At 36.6% G+C, this 26,314-nt stretch overlaps 1 protein-coding gene across 4 annotated transcripts in view; it reads right to left on the bottom strand.

Annotated features, from left to right (window-relative positions):
- The window catches only part of ADGRB3 (adhesion G protein-coupled receptor B3), a 743,596-nt gene that overhangs the window by 401,729 nt on the left and 315,553 nt on the right, over nucleotides 1–26,314 (bottom strand). For all 4 annotated transcript variants that reach the window (XM_031667688.1, XM_031667689.1, XM_031667690.1 and 1 more), the window contains 2 exons: nucleotides 11,323–11,424; nucleotides 10,846–10,952 (listed from right to left, as the gene is read on the bottom strand). In XM_031667688.1, the coding sequence (XP_031523548.1) occupies nucleotides 10,846–10,952; nucleotides 11,323–11,424 (209 nt within the window). The remainder of the gene's footprint in view (nucleotides 1–10,845; nucleotides 10,953–11,322; nucleotides 11,425–26,314) is intronic.

The following is a 26,314-nucleotide window of genomic DNA, read 5'->3' as shown; positions in this document are numbered from 1 at the left end:
GAGGATAAAAGACCTTGCAATGGCAATGAATGACACTCTCAGGCCTGACACGGCAATAGTCACCTCCATGCACAACCAATTGACCAGAACTAGCCACACAGGTACCTAACATCAAGGGGGTGAGGAAGTACAATCCTCCCATATGCCCATCAGGTATCATCTAATATGATATGTTTTGTGATGGTATAATGCTAACTAATTGTCATTTTACTTCTTTGCCTCTCTCTAGTGCCAATGGATTCATTCATCAAAATATCAACGCTGGATAAAACCTACCACAGTGCTTCTCAAACTTTAATGTGCAGTGAATTACAAAGAGCACTTTTCAAAGTTGCTGATTCTGATAAAGTAGGTCTGGGGCAGAGTCTGAGATGCTACATTTCTAACAAGCTCTCAGGTGCTGCTGATACCTCTGGTCCTCAGAAAACTTTCTGAATAGCAAGCCTTTAACAAATGCCTTCCCTGCACCTGCATTCAAGTAGCTCAACTTTGTTGCAGAAAAATCATAACCAAACTGACAGCTATACTCTAAATTCTGTATTTCAGACTTCAGGTTGTATGCAATGCAGCCTGCTAATCCTATTATATTTCTCTAATGGGCTTATTTTCAACCTTCTGGAAATTACTGTTTTATACCTTTTCATCTCTCTTGAAAAGACACACGTTTCCTCCTAAATCCTCACTCTTAGCTAATGATCCTGCCTCATACTAAATGGAGAAAAAAGAATCCATCAGATGAAAACCCCATAATCTCTCCCACACAAAACCCACTAAGCTCTTTTCACTGTATTCATCTTTCCCATCTGCTTTCCTCTGGTTATAATGGAGAAAGTATCTTTTCTCCTACCAAAGTCAATTTTTTGACATTTGCTATGGCTAACATTTCTTTTTGCCTTGTTGGGTATTCTTGAATTGTTCATGTTTCTCTTCTAAATTTTTACTGGATAATTTCTTTTAACATATAAAAATGTTATAATATTTCTCATTTAAAACAAAACAAAATAATACGAAACCCTTTTTTGACCTTACATATCCTCCTAACTACTACCCTATTCTTCTGCTCTCATTCATTATCAAAATTTAGAAAGGGATGAATACACAACCTTTTTTACTTCCTAATCTCCTGTTCTTTGTGTTGATGACTTCCAAAATTATTTCCTGTCCAGAAATTAGAATCTGAGTTTCCGACTCCCATACCCAATTACATTCTCCAGATTTAATAGAAACAACCTTTGACAACCCCCAACCTCATCTGTCCCAAATTATTCCTCGTGGTCCTGCCTTCCCTGCCTCAGAAAAATGATTTTATAACCAGCCAAATGTGATTACTAACCTTAATAAAGGACACCATCATCTCTCGTCTGGATTACTGCAGCAGGTTTCAAAGCTTCCAGTCCTGCCACCCTATGGTCTATCCCCCATAGAAACCTCATATGACCCTCTTTAATTAGATTTAATCAAACCATCCCTCTTCTCAATGCATTGCCATTGCACTTATTATTAAATCCAAACTCCTAGCAAAGGCCTTAAGGCACAGCTCTCCAGCTTCATCTCATGATACTCTCTTTCTGCTTACTACCTCTGGCCAGTAGATCTTTTTGCTTTCTTAAAGACCTCAAGGTATTTCCGAATGTCATTTTCACTACATGGAATGTGCTGTCATTTCCTGACATAGTCATTCTCTCCACCCTTTACACGTTCATCTCATGCATTCATCTCATCTTTCAGGTCACAGTATTAAATGTTATTTCTAAGAAGAAATAGAGAGACCTCACTGTTTGTTTGTTTGTTTGTTTGTTTTTTATCTGAAATCATTTCCAAACATTATTCTGTATGTTGGCACCCTGCTAATTTCCTTTAACATATAAAAATTTGAAGTTATTTTTAATCTCATCTCCTGTCTATTTATATTTATATTGAATTTATTGTGTATTACATTCAAGTTGCTTCCCCAGGTCCTTTAGCTCTACTTGGCACATAGTTAAAGGTCAATGATTATTTGTATAATGAATTAATGGGTAGATGAATGGATAAATGATTGAGTAACACAGTATAGTTTCTTTTGTAATTTTTTTCCCATTGGTATTAGTCTGAATATACTTCTCTGTATAATTATATTCGATTACCATTACACTATACAATTATATATACTATATATATATATAAAATATACTATACAATTATATTCCAGCCTATAAATAAGTTTCACTTCAAAAAGTTTCAGACGAGATCGGGCCCACTCAGTGTTGTATGGCCGTAGACACTTCAAAAAGTTTCAATGCCTAAAACTGACTCTAACATTTATCCTCCAAGTCACACTAAAAGCATACTTTGGGAGAAGCTTAACACTCTCCTTGGCTTTTGTTGATATAATCAGTAATAAGTTATAAGGTTAAAAATAGAAAAAATAGTATATCTATTAGAGATATTTCATGTATATACATATATGTATGTATATCTATATGTATGTATATCTATACTATAGTATATCTAGATATACTAAAAAATAGTATATCTATTAGAGATATTTCTCATATATACATATATGAAATGTACATATGAAATATACACATATGTATATATATGAAATATCTCTAATATACTATTTTTTCTATTTTTAACCTTATAACTTATTACTGATTATATCAACAAAAGCCAAGGAGAGTTTGCATATGTATATGTTTGTATATTTATGTATATGTACATGAGATATATATATATATCTCATAGGCTTCCTTAAAATTTCAAAGGGAACACAATCATATGTGACTAAAGATTATTTTTCTTTTTTATAATACAATTTAAATCTACTGGTTTGGGATAATGTCTCACTTATGTAAGACTAGTGTTTTTTGTCATTGCAACTAGAAAAACTCACATAAATTACAAAAATGACACTTTCAAGGACATCAGAGAGCTATGTAAGTAGTGAGAATGAGATGAACTAAATTGCCAGAAAGTAGAGATCTTTTCTGAGGTAAGCCAAATATGTCATTCATTTTTTTTCTCTCCTGTGAAAGTTTGTTAATTCTGGGTAAGAACTGAGGGTCAAGCATGGGTCAGGCAGATTACCTCTGGGGTAGAAAGAGAAATTAATGTAATTTGGTTGGCCAGAGATGGAAAAATACAGTGAAAATTTCAGGGGCCCTAAAAATCCTGCTCAGAATTTTTTTTTTTTTTTTTTCCTCCTCATGAGACATTCGCTGAGCTTTTGACCTGTGTAAAAAGCTGAGGAGATAGGATGAAAAATTATTAAATGCAGAACTGCAATTTTCCCTTTCCTTTAAGAGCTTTGGGAACTGAGGGAAGAGTCCAGTGTTAAGCACCCAGTTGGCCTCACCCTCAAGACAGTTGACAGATTTGAAGTTGCTTGGGCAGAAAGTTAGAACGTGGAAGTAGCAACTACTGAAGGCTGAGCTGAATCTCCCTCGGTCTCTCAGAGCTGACAGGATGGGCACATGTAGGCTCTAGAAACATCATGGAGAAAGGCAGCCTGAGCAGATGTAGTCTTATTAAAAGTGCAAAATAGCCCTGACCCAGATCAATTTCTGATTGAATTAAAGTATCAACTCCTCATTGTATTTGAATAGCTAAGGAAAGGAAGGATATTTTCTGGGATACATTAGCCAGTATGATTTGAAGACCATATGTTTATTTTATACAATGTCTGACATTCAATAAAATATTACTGGATATGAAAAGTGGCCAGGATATACGACAGACAAAAAGCAAAGCAAAGTAGACTCACAGATTATGCAGATGTTACAGTTATAAATGTACTTTGGGAGGCTGAGGCAGGCGGATCACGAGGTCAGGAGTTCCAGACCAGCCTGGCCAACATGATGAAACCCCATTTCTACTTAAAATACAAAAATTAGCTGGACGTGGTGGTGGGTGCCTGTAATCCCAGCTACTCAGGAGGCTGAGGCAGGAGAATCGCTTGAACCCCGGAGGCAGAGGTTGCAGTGAGCCGAGATCACAGCATTGTGCTCCAGCCTGGGTAACACAGCGAAACTCTGTCTAAAATAAATAAATAAATAAATTACAAAATAGACATTGTCCATTCTTTGGAGAGTCCCAAAAGTGTTCCGATATTAAAAACAGAAACAAAGTGTATTCTAGACTAGGGGTCAGTAAACTATAGCCTGCAGGCCAAATCCAACCCATTGCCTGTTTTTGTATAAAGTTTTGCTGAAACACAGCCATGCCCATTTGTTTATTTATTGTCTGTAGCTGTGCTCTTGTACTACAAAGCAGAGTTGAATAGCTGCAACAGAAGCCATATGGCATGTAAAGTCTAAAATATTGACTATCTTGTTCTTATAAAAACAGTTCACCAGCCCTGTTCTAGTCTTATAATACAATAAATAAAGTTACTACAATTGAAAGCTTTCTTACAGGCATAATGGAAAACTCATTAGGAATCTGTGAAATATGTTGTAAACTCTGACATATGAATTGCTTAGAAAAGAAAGATTTAAATAACACCTCTCTTCCAAGTTTGTTTGTTTCCCATCAGTGTCAGTAAATGTTAGCTATTATTATTTGCTGAAAACACAGGGAACACATAATTTTATTCAGGACCACATGTTAAAAACTCCATAACTGTGGAGCTGAACTCAGATCTCAAAACTCTAACAGGTGGTTCCAAATAAAATAAAGAGGCTTCTGCCCATTTTAGAGAAAGCAATGTCCTTTAATTTTCCTTGTTATTGTTGGGTTCTGCAATGATTGTTTGAATTCCTAAATGAGTACTCACAACATTTTGGAGTGTGGCGACAATAATTAAAAGGCAGTCAAATGCTATGTCTTGAGTACTAAGAACAAAGTTGTCCACGTGATTTCATGAGAGGACTATGTAGTTAGAAATACATGTATATGGATGCAAAATCAATGTAATAATTAGTAATAATAATAACTCACAGTTACCGAATGTGTACTACGGTCTGGTAACAATCCTGTTCAATTTGTCTGCAGTGACTTCCTTATTGATTCAGGGTTAAGAACTTCCACGTGATTATAATGTTGTCAGGATTAAGAACTACTGATTTAGGTGCTCCCGGCTTTCCATTACTTGCCATGTTCCTGCCTTATTTTATTACATAGAACTTGCAGAACAGGTAACTCCTGTCTCGCAGGCTTACTCACCCTCACCTAATTGGTTAATACTTGAAAATTAAAACCATCTGCTAGTTCCTATGACCAGCTGAACCTCGGCATTCATTTATTGGTTTCTTAATTGCTCATTAAAGAAACAGTAAGACTAGCATACTTTTTAGCTCAATACATACTTGTGGTAAACAAGACCTATGATGGTATTGTTTTGTTTTCTTCCCCCACATAAGCTGCAGTAATAAAATGTGTTATCGTCTTTTAGGCAATGTGCTGAGCATTTGTGCAATGAGATGGTGACCAAAAAAGTGTGATATGTGAGGAGTTTTGTTGCATTAACTTGAGAGAAACTAGGGAGAAAAAAGGAAAGCAAATATTCACCTTTCTGTCTCTTTCTCTCTCTTTGTCTCAGTTTCTTTATCTCTCTTGGTCTCTCTGTCTCTCTTGGTCTCTCTGTCTCTCTGTAGCTCCAGCTATCTGTTCTAATAAACTACCCATAAGAGTAGAGGAAAATAAGAGCAATAAAGTCCTTAAACAGGATTCAAGCTCTTTAATATCTGTAAAATATGTTAGGTAAAGATAACTAAATAATCACTCCAACATTTGTATTTGTTTGTTTAATGAAGATTTGAATCATAGAAACAGAGTTTTAAGGAATAATAACCTAACACGGGACATTTATACCGAATTCTTCATGTTTTCCTATGGAAGAGCTTCCATTAGAGTAGTATCTTTAGCCTTTCTCCATCTTCATCACTCACTCATCTCCAGGGAAGGAGGAGTGATATACCTGTCCAATACATTTAGGAGAAAGCATTGGTATGCTTGGACCACCCCCCTTTGCTTTAGATTTGTCTACCTACAGGGGCATACATTCTGCCAGTTACACACAGCTTGTCTCCCCAGGTGTCTGTTTGTATGTATGTAAAAGAGAGGAAGAGGAGGAAGAGGAAAAAAGAGAGAGAGAAAGAGAATGTCGCCTGTGATTGTTCGCATACACCAAAGACAAAATAAGTCTATTTGTTCAAGTGTAGGCTGGCCCACTGGACCACAATATTTAGCCATGTTCTCCAAATAGCTTTATAAGTAATAAGAAACGATATTGTTAACTTATTTGACTCCTGTGCCTATTTTTCAAGAGTTTTGCAATTATGTTTGCTTTGTCTGGTATACAATTCAAAACATACTCCACAGTATGAAATGAAACATTAACATATTAAAAATTTAAAATTTCCAAGAATCTCACTACATTTAGCACTTTGTTCTTATATTCTCAATTTTATTTAATAGGGTATGTGTATTTGTGTCTTGTCTTTTAAAAAACAACAACATTGGTATGATAGTGTTTAACTTTGTATCTTATGAGGTTTCCAAATAAACTTCATAAGTATTAACATATTGACATCATTATGCAATGGCTGAATAATTTCATAAAGTGATTTCACCAATCACTACACATTTCTAGATATTTCGGGGCTAGAAAAATTGCACATGAAGGCTAATACTTGTTACTTTCATGTGGTTAATATGCATAAACATTAAGTCTGGTGTATCACCTTCTCAGAACTCTCCAGCTACCAGTATCCTTCTACGGATAAGAAAAGTAGCAAAGTCATACTTTACTCAAAAATCTATGAAATATTTATTAATAGTATACGCTTAGTATTGTGTTAGGAACTATAGCAATGGAGGTTTGCAAAAAAAGAAAAAAAAGGTTCTTGACCTCAAATAATTCAAACCAAATGTCCAACATGACAGATTAGTGATTTTATATCTTAAACTTATTAATGGCCCTTTTGTTTACCTCAACTGATTTATAATTGAGAGTTCATAGAACATACACAACTAATGTTTATTAATGATAAAATTTCATTTCAAATGTAGGTGATTGCTATATATTTATAAAGTAGGTATACACATATATTGTAATCTATGTTTCAAATAGTTGGAAAACATAGATCTACCTATTTTAAATATTTTTCTACAGTAGATTATAATTAACTATTATTGAATGAAATTTTTGAATATAGAGGGGTAAGACAATGAAATCTCTTAAGGATTAAATGTTGAAATGATAAACTACTAAAAGAGAAAAAAGCATAGTCTCCAAACTAACTTAAGAACTTGAGGAAGTCTCAAATGTTCTATATCACAAATACTATCTAGTTTTGCTACTTAGACAAAGCATGACTTAGCAAAACCTCAGAATGAGTAAGACTATGCAGAAACGTTGATCTCATTTCTGTTTCCAATTGAGTATGCAGAGTATGGATGATGAGGCTGATGTGTGACATAAGCATTATTTAAAGTATAGATTCATTCATCCTATACTTTACTGAACATGTAAAAAGATCATGCTCTTTTCTTGTGTATGCATACATACACAAGCCCTAGATTGTATGTATGCATGTATAAATGTGTGTGTATATTTCATACATGTATTTGAGCATAATTCATATGCCAAAATATATGCAACGTCTATCTTGTCTCTATCTATCTATGTAACTATCAACTATCTATCTATCTATCTACTTACCTATCCAACCATCTGTCCATATCTAATTATCTATACTTTTCTACAGGCACAGCTCAAATTAACAATATGTTGAGTTCTATAATTGTATTCTTATTGAAACAATTCTTTAAACTCAAAATCAATTTTCTGTACCCAGAAATATTAATGCCCATTGTTACACAACTCTTTCACAATGGTATGATTATTTCATATATCTCATTTGTCCCATTCCAAAACTTCCACAGGTGCTAAGATGATGGAACCAATTCCATTTTGTAAATAGCAAGATAAGACTTGAGTGTGATCATGTGACTTTTCCTAAGAACATGCACGCAGAAAATACTGCTCCCGGCAATAGAGTGTGGGACAGATGATTTCATATCAAAAGTCGAAAAGATTAAATGGCCTAAAGAAAAGAGATTAGGTTTTGAAACAATTGTGCCTAGGGCATACCTTTTACTCTTTTTTTTTTTTTTTGAGACGGAGTCTCGCGCTGCGTCACCCAGGCTGGAGTGCAGTGGCGCGATCTCGGCTCACTGCAAGCTCCGCCTCCCAGGTTCAGGCCATTCTCCTGCCTCAGCCTCCGAGTAGCTGGGACTACAGGCGCCCGCCACTACGCCCGGCTAGTTTTTTGTATTTTTAGTAGAGACGGGGTTTCACCATGTTAGCCAGGATGGTCTCGATCTCCTGACCTCGTGATCCGCCCGCCTCGACCTTTTACTCTTTACCTCACTGAAGTGGACTGCTCCCCTACAGATATTCAGTTTCTTTTTATGTAAACTGCAGCATGTACACCCATCTTGCAGATTCTTGTGAGGACTGGGATTCATTTATGAAAGTTTCCAGCCAAGTGCCTGGCACTATGTAGGAGCTGAATAAACAGAGGCAGCTTTTTACTATACAAGATCATGCACCTGATAATTGCAACCAAGTCAACAAGGGCATATTCATATCTGCTGTCAATTATTGACTGAATAATTTCAACAGGATTCACACTTTGAGAGTTCATTTCTTCTATTTCACTGAGTGTATCTATCTCATCCATCATCAGATGGCCTGCACTCAAGAATGAAACCTCATTTAAATATTGCAGTACAAAACAGTACATTTGGAAAGTGAAAATTTTCTGCAACAAAAGTGATACTATTCATTCTTAGCAAATTTGTAAAGATTGCTCTATTATTTACTTAATCCATGCAATTATTCCCATTCATCACCATGACTAAACAAGAACTGAATATGGATATAATTAAAGTAAACAAAGTCTAGTGACTAAAATTAGAAAAAAAAATCCATTAAAATTTAATCTATATGTTTTCACTTATACCTAATTTTGAAATATAATGGTCTGAGTTATTGAAAGCTATTAATAAAAGAAGCTTTATATTTCATATTCTTAAATTTTATATTATGAAACTAAGCTATATGTTATATTATCTCACATATATATTTTTGTCTCTAAATATAAACAAAAATGACTATAAAAAATACATGTGTATATTTATATATCTGCATATAATATATAAATATAAAACCTTATTTATATTTCTATTTTTACATTTATATCAATATAATACATATTATATGATATATAAATATAAAACTTTGTGTGATAAATATGTAAAAATAATTATGTATTTTTCTATATTATAAGTATATATAGAAATTAGCCAAGTAATCATCAATTACTGCTATACACATATCTGTAGCAATGGCCCTTGAACAACACAGGTTTGAACTGTGCAGTCCACTTATGTGCAGATTTTGTACTGCCTGTGCCACTCCTGAGCCTGCAAGACCAACCCCTCCTCTTTCTCCTTCTCAGCCTAAAGATAACGAGGATGAAGACTTTTATGATAATCTACTTCCACTATTCAAGCAAATATATCTTCTTTATGATTTTCTTAATAACATTTTCTTTTCTTTAGCTTACTTTATTGTAAAAATACGGTACAAAATATATGTAACATATGAAATATGTGTTAATAAACTGTTTTTGTTATCAGTGAGCCTTCCTTACTGGTCAAGAACAGGCTATTAGTAAATTTGAAGGGAGTCAAAAGTTACATACAGATTTTCGACTGCCCTGGCGGTTGGTGCCCCTAACTGCCACATTATTTAAGGGTCAACTGTATATAGCTATACATAAGTATATATAATGACAGAAATAATGCTCTAGAGAGTTAAATAATGATAAATTTAACTCCAAGTTTCGTAAGTAAACATGCTGTGCAGAATTTGACTTTCAGATTTTAAAAAATGCACTTCTTTGGTTTTCTGATAATGAAACAAATACTCATTCTATTAGTTGATAGAGGTTGTTACTGTATAAGCTATTTCTTCATCCACAAGAATACTCTTTAGGATTCTTAAAAAAGTTTTGTATATTTTTGAGTGACAGTAAGAACCGTAAAAGAAAACATACGCACAACAAAACATAAAGGCATTTAAGTAAACATCACTCTTGCCAAGATTCAACTTCCCAGTTGGCTCATGTTCATATTTTGTTCTACACCCCACAGTGTTTACTCATGTATGGAGACCCTCTTGCCTGTCAGTATGAAATGACAACAGTCTGCAGTAATGACAATGACTTGTACTTGTAAAATACCAGGCAAAATGTAACTGTGCTCAAAATATTCATGCATCATACTCTGTGAATAAGTCAATGATATGTGGGAAAAGAAGAGCTATTTTCAGAAAATTTGGCCCATGTAATCTTTTGGGAGTAATTAAGTTTCTCTGGTGCAATAACACTGTCATTTATTTTAATGTCTTAATCTCAAACTGCAGTGAACAATTTGATAGCTAAGTGACATAGCTTTACTATTGTCCAACTACTGAAAATTTAAATAATTTAATTTTAAAATGTATGATATTTTAAAATAAGTATTTAACGCAGACTTAAGCCAATCACAATGCATATGTTTAATTTTTATAGGTAAAACTGAATAACAGATTTTGCTCAGGCCTTTCCCCCACTAGACAAGGGATTCTTTCATTTAAACAGCAGGACCCATAAAAACCCATGTCCTAGGAACAAAACAATTTAGCACCGACTTATAAAAATTAGCTTTCTATCACATGGCTTTCTCCTTCAGGCATTTCTTTCTTAGAGATGTTACTGATTTGATTGTACAGCAGAAGGTTAAATTCTCACACCATGATCATTAGCAAAAAATAAACAGAGCAAGTACTAAAGCTGGCTTTGCACCTACTGAATGCTGCAAGTGTCTGTACTCATTTGATATGCATCTTGCAAAGCTCGGCTGTTCCCAGAAGGCCACTCCATGAAGACTGAGAGAGCAGCGTCTGCTAGTGGTGCCTGCGTGTCACAAAGAACAGAGAGAAGCTTTATAATAGGGATGCTTGAAGGCATCACACATAGTTGGGAATCAGGCTAAAAATTAAGTTTGTACTTTTTTTCTTTAAAAAACATGCACATGAAATTGATATTTTGATTATTTCTTATAATGCATATTAGTCACACTGAGAAACAATTACACTAGCAATATTTTCTACATCTTTTCATTGGCTTCATTTAGGAAGCACTTCACCAAAATTGTTTCATTATTTGCTTATCGGACAGACTTATTTATGGATATAAGACAAAAACATGACTTCATAAACCAACACCGCACGCTGCTCTTGGATGGGGATTATCATTAGGGTCGGGGTGGATCATCCTACTGTACCTGTGGCATTCAGGGGACATTGATTGAATGCCAAGTCGCCTGCTGGAGTCCTTTTCCACACCATCGACATCAGATAATCCTCAGGGCATATTTCATAAGGTGCTGCAATTTTAAACAAACGGACTTGAAGGTCAGTAGTGTTTAAAAAATTTTGGCAATAAACAATTTTCAAAGGCACCTCTCTAACTGCAGAGCTCCTTAGTTTTCCTTTTTTTTTTTTTTTTCTTTTTTAAGAGATGGGGTCTCACTCTGTTGCCCAGACTGGAGTGCACTGGCATAATCCTAGCTCACTGTGTAGCCTCAAACTACTGGGCTCAAGCCATCCTGAGCCTCTTGAGTAACTAGGACTACAGGCATGTGTTGCCACATCTGGTTGATTTTTTCTTTTAATTCTACATAGAGACAGGGTCTCCTTATGCTGCCAGGCTCACCTTGAGCTTCTCCCAAAGTGCTCGGATTATAGAAGTGAGCCACCATGCACGTCCTCTTTCATTTTCTTTAATGTATGTTGTTTACTGAAATGTTAGTGGCATAAACATAGACAAAAACTCATCAGATTTCCTTTTTGTATCTACAAAATATTTACAGAATTGTAATTTCTTTTTAAACTGCTTACTGTGCAGACTATTTATAGAGGTCATTTGGATTTGCCTACAAGTTGAACATATTCAGGCATATCAATAAAAATATTTATAATATTTTAGGATGTTACACAAAAAAGTGACTTCCAACACATCAAAACGCATATTAAAATTATTAACTCTTAAATGTCAAAAATAAGCATAAAGAGTAAAAATATATAACTTTTTACTTCTTCAACTAAAAGCAATGATAGCAGTAAAAATATACCAGTTTAATCTTTTTGTCATATTATATTCAAAATCTCAATTTAATTATTGAACAAGAAAATTAAAAATAACATCAAAAATGACAAATGTATAACTGAAATATAATGAAATGCAAAATAGTAGTGAAAGAATGACGTCTATCTATATTGTGTTAAAAGCGACATCTTGTTCCCATATGAAAGAATATTAGTCCCTTCTCTAGACATACACAATGTTGTGCTTTTTATACAATGTTGCCACTTACACGTTCATATATCAGTCTTCACTATTTGCTAGGGATCTCGTTTAGGTCTACTCTCCTCTGGATCACTTGTACCTAACGGTGTGTTTGCCACATGAAGTTACTCAAAATTGAATAAATAAATAAATGAATATATGCTTTATAAAGACCTTGATAAATAAGTGAGGATCTTAAAATACTAAGTACATAAATAAATACAGGAGTGTGATTTCCTGAGAGAAACATCTTCTTTGCCGAATAATATAATATTTAATCCATGATAATCATTGTTCTACTGATGCCAATTCCACTCCAGAATTTACGAACTCATTAAATTACCTTATAGTTACTAGTAGGGGGAAGATGCAAGTTGACAAATTAAATCTTGAAATAATATTTTAAAAAATAATTACCCAAGATAAGATGAATGGTTTGAACCCACGGGGATTACAAAGCTGAGAGTGTCACTGAAGATCACCTATTCCATCTCCTTCCTTTTTACAGATGAAGGTACCCAGCCCCAAAAAGAGGCAGCTTGTCTAAGGTGACAGAGCTGGTGGAGGTGTCAGCAGGACTGGATCCTAGAATCCACACTCCTCAGTCATCTTCCTTTTCTGTTTCCCACATATCCTCTTCACGACCTTGAATTATCTAAAATAGTCCTCTCCCTCTGAGTATATATAAATATATATTCATTTATTTATTCTAGGTTCCCATTAAAACACATAGGCAATGTTTTCAATTTGTGTCTTCTTTCCTTGGTGGAGGGTTTAGCAGTCAATTCAACCTTCAGCAGCCCCATTTTCATTAGCTGTCTCCTCCTAACCTTACCATTGATCTGCCAACAAACCTCATCTTAGTCTCACACAGTCTGGGCCTTGTCTGTACCACTATATTTTGACTTTTCTCACCTTCGTGGAAATACTTTCTTCAGCATCTTAAGCCTTTCTCCAACACTCCTCCACCAATCCCTCAGAGCATTCTTTCTTTGTCTCCTTCTCTATGTACTTCTCAGAGTCATTCATAACTTACTTTTTCCTTATGTTAAATGTTTTTCTTGGATAATTTAAAACATATTAATAATAGTAACATAATCAAATTAGTATTCATTGAGCCCTTCTGGAGAGCTTTACATGCATGGACACATTTGCTCTCTCCCAACTACATACAAGTTAGCACCTATGAGTTAGAGGTGACTCTTATCCTTCTTTATCACATGGGGAAACAGAAGCACAGAGAAGCAAATGAACTATTTTTCTTCCTCAAATTCCAAACTTTATTACATATTGAATCCAGAGGAGAAACTGAATGCAGGAGGGGGAGGTTGGATGGGGAGGAATCATTTTGCCAGGTGCTCCAAACCTTCCCCACTGGGGAGTCTAGCCATGCCCTCCTGGCTCCATCAAAGCACCTGGGCTGTTAAATAGGGTAGGAGAGCTGTGCTGAGGTTGGCAAGGCCCTTTCCTAGGACACAAGAACTGGATTTGTCACAGTTTAGCTTGGGAATGGTGGTGATGAATAGGAAAGGACTCATCATAAATCAAAAATATAAAATAATAAAATAAAACTAATCACAAAAAAATCTACAACTCAAGTGAAGGTAGGGGCGGCCTCTAGTTAGGACTAACTCCCTCAATATCTTGGGAATAGAAACAACAGGAAAATAAATTAAGAGATACAGCAGCCACCAGTAGCGAAGCACCAGTAACCACTCATTCCCACACTGGTCCCGAAGGTTAGCAAGCCAGAGCTACTTCACTGCCTGTTGCATCTGTGCCCCACCCTTTGGAGAGCACATGCTACTGGCCCTGCTGCCCCATCCCGCTTCCCACCAGTGGGCCACGGAGGTCCTTGGAAGTGTCTCCTAAGGATAGCAGCAGCAATGTCATGAAGCAAAGGCAAGGCCCAGAGACCAGACAGTGGTGAGGGAAGGTACTGCTACAAAACTCGTGGTGCCCAGATTAATGCCAATAAAGGGGAATCAGTGGAAAAGAAGAAAAGTTAGTAAATGTTGGAGCCTCAATAAGTACGTAATCAATTGGTTTCTGATCCCACCCTTTGCTTGTTATATGGCAGTCATGCCTGGACACATGCCCTCTACTTCCACTATGTATTAGGAACATATACAGTCATCCCTGTCATCTATGGGGGATTTGTTCCAGGATCTCCTGCAGATAACAACATTCACTGATGCTCAACTCCCTGATATAAAATGGTATAGTATTTGCATGTAACTGACGCTGTTCCTCCTGTATACGGTTAATCCTTGAACAACACAGGTTTGAGCTGCATGGGTCCACCTATACATGGATTTTTTTTTCAACTAAACACTTATTAAAAATACGATATTGGCAGGATGTGAGACCCGCATTTAAGAAGGGCAGACTTTTCCAACACAAAGGTTCTGCAGGGTGATCTGCAAGACTTGAGTAGACAGGATTTTAGTAGACACAGGGCCCTGGAACCAAGGTATGACTGTACCATAAGACATCTCTATACTATTTATAATACTTAATCCAATGTGAATGCTATATAAATAGTTGCTATAATGTATTGCTTAGGAAATAATAACAAGAAAAAATTTGTACATGTTCAATATAGACATCATTTTTCTCTGAATATTTTTGATTTGTGGTTGGTTCAATCTACAGAGATGAAACCCATGAATACTGACAGCCAACTATTTGTGTTTCTTTGGTTCAGATATCTTTCTTGGGTTTTGGCTGGCATAGCCAGTTTTTGAGAGGCATTTTTTACTTGGCTATTCCAAAGAAATCTCAAGTGAAGCTGCTCACACTTCAGTTCCCAACATTATTCTCCACAATGCTGCTTGTTTCTTCTCCTTGCATTTCCTAACACTGCTAATGGTACTACAATCTTGTCCCCATAACTAAAACCATCAGATCCATCTTCTAGTCATCCTTATCTTACTTTTAACCTTCCCTGATTTTACCTTCACCACTCGCCCAGGCATTCATTCTGTCCTGGTTAAATTAGGGGAACAACCTCATTGGTTATTTCATGCACTTACCTGACATGTGCTGGGCCCATGTGCTAGCACCTGGGCTAGCACTAACCTGTGCTAGGCTACATTTTTACCTAATACGTGCTGTTAATGTAACATGTGCTAGGCCCTGCTTTAGAAAGAACCAATGGTGAATAAGAAAAGCAGTCTGGGCTGGGCACAGTGGCTCACGCCTATAATCCCAGAAGTTTGGGAGGCTGAGGTGGGCGGATCATGAGGTCAGGAGTTCGAGACCAGCCTGGTGAAACCCCGTCTCTACTAAAAATACAACAATTAGCTGGGCGTGGTGGCACACACCTGTAGTCCCAGCAACTCTGGAGGCTGAGGCAGAAGAATCGCTTGAACCCAGGAAGCAGGGTTTGCAGTGAACCAAGATCACGTCACTGCACTCCTGCCTGGACGACAGAGTGAGACTCTTTCAAAAAAAAAAAAAAAAGAAAGAAAGAATAAAGGAAAAGCAGTCTATCTAGTCATTCTTTTAGTCAAAGGGAGGAGGCAGAGGTGAAACAAACAATTACTTGAGTGCAACTGGGATGACAACTTCAAACAGTAAGTACAGGGTGCTGTTTTAATCTAAAAACTGAAGAATTAAGGAAGGCTTCCTGGAGAAAGTGACATATAATTAAAACTGGCAGTGTGAGGTACAATAAATGCTCCAGGAAGAGAAAACAGTTTGTGCAAAGGCCTTGAAGCAAGGAAGAGCTTGGGGCATTGAGTTCAGCAGGGCTGGAAAGAGAAGAGTAAGGCCAAGTGTAATGGTCTGGTGAGACAGGCCATGATTAGAGCCTATAAGGCCGCATGGGCAGCCATTGCAGGGTTCTAAACAAGTGACATGATTCAATTTAAAATTTTAAGATCAGTGTGCCTTCTGTGGGTAGAACAGATGGCCAACGCCATGGAGGAGACCAATGCAGTGCTTCAACCCTGAAACACTGATGGCTTTAGGTAGGATGATTAGACTAAAGATGAGAAAAATTAGTGGATACAAGGTAAATTGAGGAGGTAGACAAAACTATGCGGGAATTTAGGAAAACAAATGGGTCAAGGATGATGCTTGCTTTCTGAGCTGAGGAGCTGGGTAGTAAGTGGTGCTAATCTCCTCCATCTGCCCCCTTAATTCAATTTTCATGCCACCTCAAAAGAGTAATCTCTAAGACAAAATTTAATCCCATAATTTTCTGCTTAAAAACCTCCCATGCTTCTCCAGTACTGACAGGATAACATGGAAAGAACTAAGATAGCTGTGCTCAGTGTGATGCAAAGGCCCTGCTCGTAAGGGGCCTAGCCTACCATTCCCATCATGGCTCATATTTACTTTCCTATGCAGCAGCCACACAGTTAATTTTTCTGCATATTTTTGATCTGTGTTTGGTTCAATCCACAGACGTGAAACCCATGGATACTCTTCTTATTTTGAGGGGTAAAATTCCTATTTATCCTTAAAATTCTGCTTAAATGATGTATTCTCCAAAAACCCTTTCCTAATATCTCAGTCATGGAACATATGAATATTATAGCTCTTCTCAGAACAGATTGAAAATACTTGGATACATCTGTGAATCTCCCTGATTCCCCAATGTTGCTTTTTAGGAGACTAGCCATGTTTTAATTTATCTTTTTAATCTGTTGTAATGAACTCCAGTGGTATCTAGTGTATAGTAGGTGTTCAAAACACTTTCATTAAATACATCACTTTTACTGGGGAAATAATATACCAGCGCTGTCCAATAAAACTTTTTGCAATGATAGAAATGTTTTCTATTTTCACTGTCCAGTATGGTAGGTGCTAGGAAAATGTGCCTCGTGCAATTGAGAAGTGAATTTTAGATTTTAATTTTAATTAATGTACATTTAAATTAAAATAACTACTATGTTGGACAGTACTGTAATAAATGATATTCATGTTTCTATAAATGCCAACCAAAAACTATTACAGAATACTAAAAGAAGGAAAATTAGAACAAATGTTAAAGTTCAAAAAATACATCATGAATAGGTTATTACATAATTGAATTCTAGATACAATGACTAGTCCGTTTTTAATAACGACATGGCAGTAGTTAATCTAATCTGACTGCCACATTTGATTATTCTTTTTGTTCCATCTATATATCCCACTTCTGTTCATTATCTCCTTCATTATCTCTTCATTTATAATCTTTCACTTTCATTTCACTTGTACTGTCTTTTTGGTTTTCAATGCTTTGAAATTCAAATTTCCTTTAGTTCCATTGGTGAACTTTGAAATACATTTCATAAAACCTGTTGCTATAGCTGAATACTAGATTTCCTGATTCAGTCGTGACATAAGAAAACTAAGATTCAAATTGTATCATGAACTTTTTCATTTTTCTGTGGGGGTATCAGAAAGTTTTTCACATTTAGTATTATTCTGGCAGAAGGTACTTCGTTGCTCCCTGCCCCTCCCCCATGGTCAACTGCGTGGTCAGAAAATGTGGTCATTGCAAATCTTAGCCACTAGATGGCACTGGTGAGCCAGTAGGGTGAAACGTTTACTGGGCCGACTGCGGAATTTGATGGGTTCAAAATTAAGGTGGGGAGTAACAGTAAATATGTGAAATAAGTCAACGCTTGATTTTTTTTTTTTTTAAAGGCAACTAGTTGGGGAAAAATAAAACGTCCTCTTTTCATGTAAGTACAATGTTTAATGATTAAACTAGCGTCAGTTACAGCTTGCCTCTCCTCTCCCCTGCTCCACTTTCATAGCTTCCCACCAGCTGCGCAGCCTTCTCCACCCTTCTTCAGTATTACAGGCTGACTGCAACCTCAGAGCTTGTGCGCAGGTTCTTTCTGCCTAGACCATCCCCTGCCTCCTCCCCCTCAAACATGTCTGCATGATTCATGTCTTTCTAGCCTTCAATCTTTTCTCAAACCTCACATTCTTAGACCCCACTGACTGCCCCTCAAACACTCTCATCCCTTTCTCTGCTTTATCTTTCTCCAAAGCACTTGCCTGTCACCTTGTAACATCTATACATGTTTTCAGTTGGTTTATTTTTCTCTTTTGGCTAGATATGTTTTTGAATTACCCTATTTTTTAAGATCACAGAGAATGAAGATGATTTTGCAAAAATACTGTAGACATTGTGTGTGGGGCGGGGGTGAAGGTGGGGGTGGATCCTCTAGCAGTAGATAGCCCGTGTCCAGCTAGGAGCAGAAAGACAGGGAGGTTAGCTACTACAGTTACCTTAAAAATTAGTCAAAAGAGGTTTCCAGGGTCTCATGTAATGACTAAGTTTGGCCTTGGAGGGCTATATCTGACTTAGTAAGAGCCTATAGGACCTTTTTTTAGAATCCCCCAATGTGCCCTACACACATCCTCACTCTGGTTAAGGAAGAAGCTGATTAAATAGTTGTTTTCCTTTGACCAACCACATCTTTCAATTACTGAATTTTACCTTCTTAGTGACTAACAGTTTGGTCTACCTACAAACAGACAAACAAAATGAAAAGCAAAAATCAATAATTTTTTAAACCTAAATATGTCAACAACTTTTCGTCTTCTTCCATAGTAAATTTACGAAGCCTTGGAGTCATTGTGCTTCTTGGAGATGGAAACACACTACGCAAATTATTATTATTATTATTATTATTATTATTATTTTAAAAGGAAGATAGCAGAGGAATCATAGATTCACAGTTGCAAACTGGTCCAGGGTTTTCAGCTTTTTAGTAGTAATGTCAAATAACCCAGCTGCTTTAAATATTTTATCAAAGGTGACTTGGCATTCTTTGAAGAGTCTATCTCAGAAAATAGGTCCATTTATGCTTATAACAAAAGCAATATAGCTTAGACATTAAAATAACAATTTATTTTCTCTCACCTCATCTTTATGAATTTCCCAGTAGTGGGATCTTTGTAGGTGCTTCTCAGTGCCACTTACAGAATTCATTCATTCAACAAATATTTGCTGGGTACCCATCATATCCCAGTTACCTTGTTAAATACTACACATAGAAAAGGCTAAGTAAGAATAGTCAATGTCTCTTGACTCCTAAAATTGTCATAAAGATAATAATTTGAGAAATTACAGTACACAGGATGCCCACTCTAAGATGGGAAGCCCTGACTGCTCTGGGAGTACCTTAGGGAAGAGTGTGTCAGTGGAAGATTTCCAGAGGGATGTCCAGGTTAAGGTGTAAAGGAGAAGCAGGAGTTCACCAATGAAGAAGGGGAGAATGTGTCATGGGACCCACATGTGGGAAAATCCAGGGAGCAAAGTGACCTGGGAATAACCAAGAAGGTGATCGTTTCAGAAAGGGTAAAGTGTAAAGTTGGGGATAAGTAGAGGTGCGCGATTGCAGGAGGAGGAGGGGTAATATATGATGAGGTAAGCGAGGATCTTGACTTTATATTAGGGGCAAGGGAAATTTATGACAATGTTTTAAATGCTTGCTATGCCTGCAGTTTGGAGAAAGGATTGAAGGACAGAGAGTTGAAGATAGGGAAGCCTACCACAATCTAAATGATGTAACTAGGGAAGGGATGAAGAATCAGAGGATGTAGATTAATTCAAAATTTAGGAGGTAGAATGGGCTCAGCACTATGGCTGATTGTATGTAAGAGGTGAGGAGGATAAAGAAATAAAAGACAGAACTCAGGTTTCCAGGAAGGATATCTTATGGCTAGCTAGACCCTGAACTATAACATATGAGGAAGAGATGACTTGGGAGAGGATATGCTGAAAATAGTTTTGAGTTTGACATATCTAGGCACATATAGGTATTACAAAAAAGTTAATTGATACATATGATGGAATCAAATCTCCAGAAGAAAACAAGCTAGAGATAGAGATTTGTTTTGATTATTTTTCTGTTTAATGGCACCTCTGTGTGTTTTGTAAATTAGAAAATAAATAACTAGCTGAGGTTACTCTCTGGACTCAACATACAAACATATGATTGTGCAGCAATAGGAAGGATTCTCTTTTTATGCCTTAGCTAAAAGGAATAGTAACTTTGTTCATCAGCTCAAAGATCTCACTGTTTGCTATTACTAGTGCAAAGATACAAAAATCCATTTGTAAGATACAACGGTACTTGACGTCACAAGTATGTAGTTAGCATGCCTCCTTAAAGTAAGGTAGCAATTACCTAGTGATTCGTTGTTAATCTGTCTATTCAAACTGATTTTCTGACTCTTAAAAATAGCAGAAATGATATAGGGCTTAAATCAATTTGGTGTGGAAAATGAGTTTTCACCCCATATGCTAGAATTTCAGCATTAAAAAGAAATTGATTCTAAACTATAGAGTTGATATACACACACAAAAAGAAAAACATGTACTACTCAAGACCCCACATTTCAAAATTCGCTTGTTGGCAATTCATGAATTCTTGTGTTTGGGGAATTCTCTGTGCTGGAGGATGCAGAGGAAAATAAGACGGACCCAGTGTCTGTGCTCAATGACTTACAGCTCTAATTTCCAAGGTGGAACCTACTGCTGCTGCTAAGGTCTGTGGGAAAAAGAAGAGTGTTTATGAAGTGTGTTTCATAACAGCATTCCTCATATAGAAAATGGTTTTAATCTGTCTCACATTGAAACAACATACAATTATATCAGCAATATTTACATAACATTATGAGTTAGTTTTCTTACTGTGTTATATATTTTAATTCATGGGATTCTTATAACCTCATGAAGTGAACAGAATTGTTATTCTCATTTTAAACATGAGGAAGTCAAGACAGAAAAGTGTTTAGTGTTTAGCCTGAGGCCACTAAGCTAGGAGATGATGGACCTATGGTCAAATAGCTGAGTCCATTCTCAGAGAAGTTTACCTCTTCTTTAAGAAGAAGAGTTTTTTTTATTGTTATGGTGGTAAACAAGTTATTTATACATTTTGGAAAAATTTGTTTTTAAGTCTGGAAGTTAGCAAACCACGAACTTTCAATTTATTAGCAAATGATATATATTGCAGATTGTTTAAGTACCTGGTGAACAGTGTTTTATATACATACTCATAAGCAAATTCTGTATTATTATTGTGTAATTTTATATTTAAACTTAGCAGACAAGATCACTCTAGTTTCAACCTGAAAACAAAGTTAATTTAAAAATTAGCTAACTAACTTTGAGGAATAACTCTAAAAAGCTGTTTAGTTATACTGTAAAAGCTAAAAAACTTTTAGTTATACTGAAGTTTATACTGGGGTAGGCTCAACATTTTGCTGGAAAGTTGTGTTTACTAAGTGTCTGTGTTACCTTAGGGACAGCCAAAGATGACAGTGAGTCTTAGCCTTCTCTAGGTCATAGCACACGTAGAAATGATAGTATCTGGAGGCACACTGGGAGAAGTAGGCAAGGCTACTGAACACTGGAGACCACTAGCCACAGTCTCCTGCCTTGTCAGTTGCTCTGAGGCTTTAGGAACCACTATTCGGGCGCAGTTGGGACCAATCCTCCCATGACACGGCAGAACTGCCTTGAGAAGCTCTGGCTTAAAATAATAAGCTGGGCTGAGATTTGGAGAAACTGAACAACTTGCTACAGAAATATATATTTTTCCTACCTCCTACATCTCAATTACTTATTTCCAAAGAAAGAGGAATCATACCACAATTTATAACTACAAAATAAAAAATCATATATGTGATAGAAATGCTCTTCCAGTAAATTAGTCCATTGAACAGACTTTTGAAAGACTGAAAAGTCATGAAGTATAAGGCATTAACATCAGAGTCATCACAAACTTTTTATTCATATGCTTTTATATAAATGTTTTCATTAGTTATAGCTTTTATGATATGAAATAAAAACATTCAAAAGGGCTTGACCTATTATATTTAACTAGGCTCAGTGAAGAACCAGGAATTCAGAAGACTGAGAACAGATAGTTCATCTGCAGTGAGCTGGAATTTCAACAGATATCATCATATAATAATAATTATAATAATATATAATCAGGAAATATCAAACAAATGTATAGGGGTTCAAAGAAGAAAGAACACTTATGAGATTGTGGGAGAAAGAATGATTAGGAGAGCAGACATCTCTTAATGGATGGGCTCCCAAATTCTCCTATATCAACAGATGAGGATAAGGGAGGGGACAGAGACATTAGGTGAGCCCAAGTGAATAACAGTGCAAACAGCACCATAAGGGGAGAATATGCACCCTTGCATCCAGAAACCAGAGGCTGCATCTGCTTGATTCTATTACATATGAACAAATGTATATTAAAATATGTATCATAAATGAGTAGAATGAGATAACATTGGAAAGCTAGTGAAGCTGACAGAAGTATTAGAATCTCAGAGATCCCAGTAGGATGACATTTGGCCAGTAATGAAAAGCCACGAAGTTTTTTGAGCAAGCGAGTCATAAGAACAAGGCTATAAAGAAGAGAGAATAATCAGATAAATCTGTGTAGAAGAGATTAGAGAAGGCAGGTGTTGTAATAATATGAGTAACAGACAGAGTACATGAACTGCCGCTTGATGATCCTAATTAGCTCCAGCATTACACCCTGGAAATAGTCTTCTGCAGCACATATTACTATCCCTATTTTATAAATGAGGACACCAAGGCCCAAGTCGGTACTTTGTTGGACTCCATAGTTCAGGCTCTTTCTGCTGCACTGCTCCTTCCTTCCTGGAAGCTGGTGGCGCAGGAAGTGAAAGCAGGGCCACTGAGAGAAATACCATGATGGACTCCACCTAGAACAGGGATTGCTAGAATGAGGAATCACTCCAGGTGACACCGAGGATCTGGTGGTCAGAGAAGAAGTTTCCCCAGTCACCTAGAGTCTGAATGGAGTCCCAGGTAGGAACGGAATATCAGGTTTTGTGAGTGATCGGGCATAAAGGTAGATTCGTGGGCGTTGCTCACAGAGGCTACAGTTGGTGAGAAAGAGATCAACCAAAGAGGAGAGTGCTGGGGCAGAGTCTTAGGTAATTCATATGTCAGGATACACAAGGTGAGAAAAGTGTTGATGAGAAACATCAAAGACCAATATTCAGATTTAGTGTCTTGGTAAACATTAAGCTCAAAAAAGGTTTAAAAAGAATTTTAAATCTCTTAATTTAAAATAATTGTTAAACAGTTCCTAAAGTTTATTTTTTTCCCAGAAAAAATGGTGTGGGATGAAAAATATAAATAAAAATACAGTAAAAGGTGGTTCTTAAATTTTTCTTTTCAATTTGAGAATGATCAGCATGCTGTTAAATATTCCTAAATTGAACAAGGTAGGGTAATATAAGATTACAGAAAATTGCTTTTTAAGCAATTCATGGCAGAAACTGTGAGAGTTTTATCAAAGTCTCATCTGAAGAATATCTGATCAAATGAATTGTGACAATAAGTATCTCCATAGCAACAGGTTTGAATAATAGACATCTGGTATACATACTGTATCCACAGTAGTACTATCTGTTATTAATTCTTTTAGATCTCAGCGGTTCTTCCCCAAGTCTGCCCATAAAACTCAGCTTGCTTTGCTGCAGAACTGTAGACGAAAATAGGTGGTAAAACTCATCCTTTTTGAGAGGATTGGATACTATTTTAGGTATTTATTAAAAGCAACAGGTGGTCTCTCTCAGCTGTGGGGTATCTTCAAGTTCTAATTCATTTTCCTACTTTTTACTATTTATCTGAAGTGACTTGGCAAGAACAAATAGAACATTTAATTTTTTTTTTTTTGTTTTTGTTTTGGAGGCGGAGTTTGGTTCTGTGGCCGGGCTGGAGTGCAGTGGCCGGATCTCAGCTCACTGCAAGCTCCGCCTCCCGGGTTCACGCCATTCTCCTGCCTCAGCCTCCCGAGGTAGCTGGGACTACAGGCGCCCGCCACCACGCCCGGCCCCAGTTTTTGTATTTTAGTAAGTGAGGGGTTTTCACCATGTTAGCCAGGATGGTCTCGATCTTCTGACCTCGTGATCCACCGCCTCGGCCTCCCAAAGTGCTGGGATTACAGGCTTGAGCCACCGCGCCCGGCCTAGAACATTTAATATTAAAGAAGTCAATAACTAGTGCCACCTACTGTCACCATTAAACTCAGTGGTTGGTTTTAGGTGAACAACTGGTGTGGACACTTGCGTAGGACCTAATTTGCTATTCCCCAAAATATGCAGTCAAAACACTAGCTTTAACCTTTTGAAGAACGCAACAGATAACATAATTCCTTAAAGAATATACAGATAACATCTGAAAGCAAAAAATAGTATAAATTCCAATGGAACAGGAGCTTTAAAAAGTACTATTTGTGCTTAATTAAACTTGATTTGAAATGAAAAAGGTAAAGCAGGTGTCAATTTGTATGCAAATATTTCATTATGCCGTAGTGTATTTTCTCTTTAGAAAAGAAATGCAAATTTTATACTGACATATTTGGGTTTCTAATAATGATTACATTCAGTCTTAAAATTGAGTGGTTCAATAGTTTAGAAAAGTCTAACATCAAACTTGTTAAACTTGTCTCAAAGACAAAAATATTTGTATCAATAGTGATTAGTTCACTATTCTACTAACTGGGACTTGAGGAGAAAATAAGTCAAAGTGCGCTAAGAACTCATCTTCTTCCATGACACCATCCCCACACCAAGTATTTTATACCTGTATGTGTAAATATTAGCTAATTAGCTAATACCCATGGAGGATAAGAGGCAGGGGAAATATACTGCTCAGGAAGAGAGATGCTGGGGCTGGCAATGTCAGGACTGCAGATCTGTGTCTTGGCAGTGCCTGGTTTTACATCAGACTTATTCAAATGATACCCAAGTTGTTTCTCCTGCTCTTCGTAGTACAGGAAAAATGAGGATTGGAGAACTGAGAGTTGGAGAATGACTAAACCATCTTTTTTTTTTTTTTTTTGTGCACAACAGCTAGTTAATAGTCCTCTTTTTCTTTAAATGACTGCTGTAAAGAGATCTTATTTTGGCTGAAACATGAGGTGGCTAGAGGCACTCAAAATGAATTGTGTTTTCATTATCAACCAATTCCAGAAAGAATCCCTCATTATTTATGAAAAAGGATGACAAAAATAAAATTTTGCAATTTTGTTGAAGTGATATTTCAACTTTCTCCCATGGAACAGAGGTAGAGGACTGTATTCCACTTCTTTGTTAATTTTATCACCTTATCATTATTATTTTTACTAGAAGTTAGTGCAACCCAAAGAATGATTTGCAGACCAGCATCTTCAGCATCACTTGAGACCTTCATAGAAATGCAAATTCTCAGGCTCATTCAAGACCTACTGAGTCAGAATAGCTGGGAGGTCTGGCTCAGGAATCTGTGTTTTAACAAGCTCTCTGGGTGATTCCTATGTACACTGAGGTTTGGGAAGCACTGCTTTGGACAATGAGGGAGGCACTCAAAAAAAGACAGGAGTGCAAAGTAGGCAAGCTTTGTGCTTCTTCTTTGCTACTGAAGCTAAGTTAAAAGACAATTACTCAGAAACCAAAGGAAGACTCTCCTGGTCTCCTGAGAAGACATGATCCTATCGGAGAGCAAACTGACAGAAATAAGGAACCGTCACTTCCAGAATGACATTTCTCCTCAGCAGGGTGGGGACGGGGATCACATTCGCTGTATTATAGGGCACCAAATCCTAATACAAATGTATTACAGTGTTCAAAACAAATTTTGCATTACCAACACTACTGCTGCCCTCCTTTAGTATGAATATTTATAAGTAAACATCACAATAATTCCTACATTTCTGGTCTAAGTTGCTAGTACTGTATACACTTATGATATGGCTGTCTTACTTCACAAATGTTTATCAGCACATTCAACCTGGAGGCTTCACCCACCATTTACCATTTACAGACAAAGCAACTGTGGTTCTGAGAAGGAAATTTTATGTATAAATAAAGTGTAATTTTTACTCGTAAATGGTAGGTTCCAACTTAGCAGTTAATGACTAAAGAGTAATGAT

Source organism: Papio anubis, chromosome 6 (assembly GCF_008728515.1).
Source record: "Papio anubis isolate 15944 chromosome 6, Panubis1.0, whole genome shotgun sequence".
NCBI classification, from domain to species: Eukaryota; Metazoa; Chordata; class Mammalia; order Primates; family Cercopithecidae; genus Papio; species Papio anubis.
The sequence above is the reverse complement of the archived record's forward strand: the minus strand, read 5'-3'. Positions and strand labels throughout refer to the sequence as shown.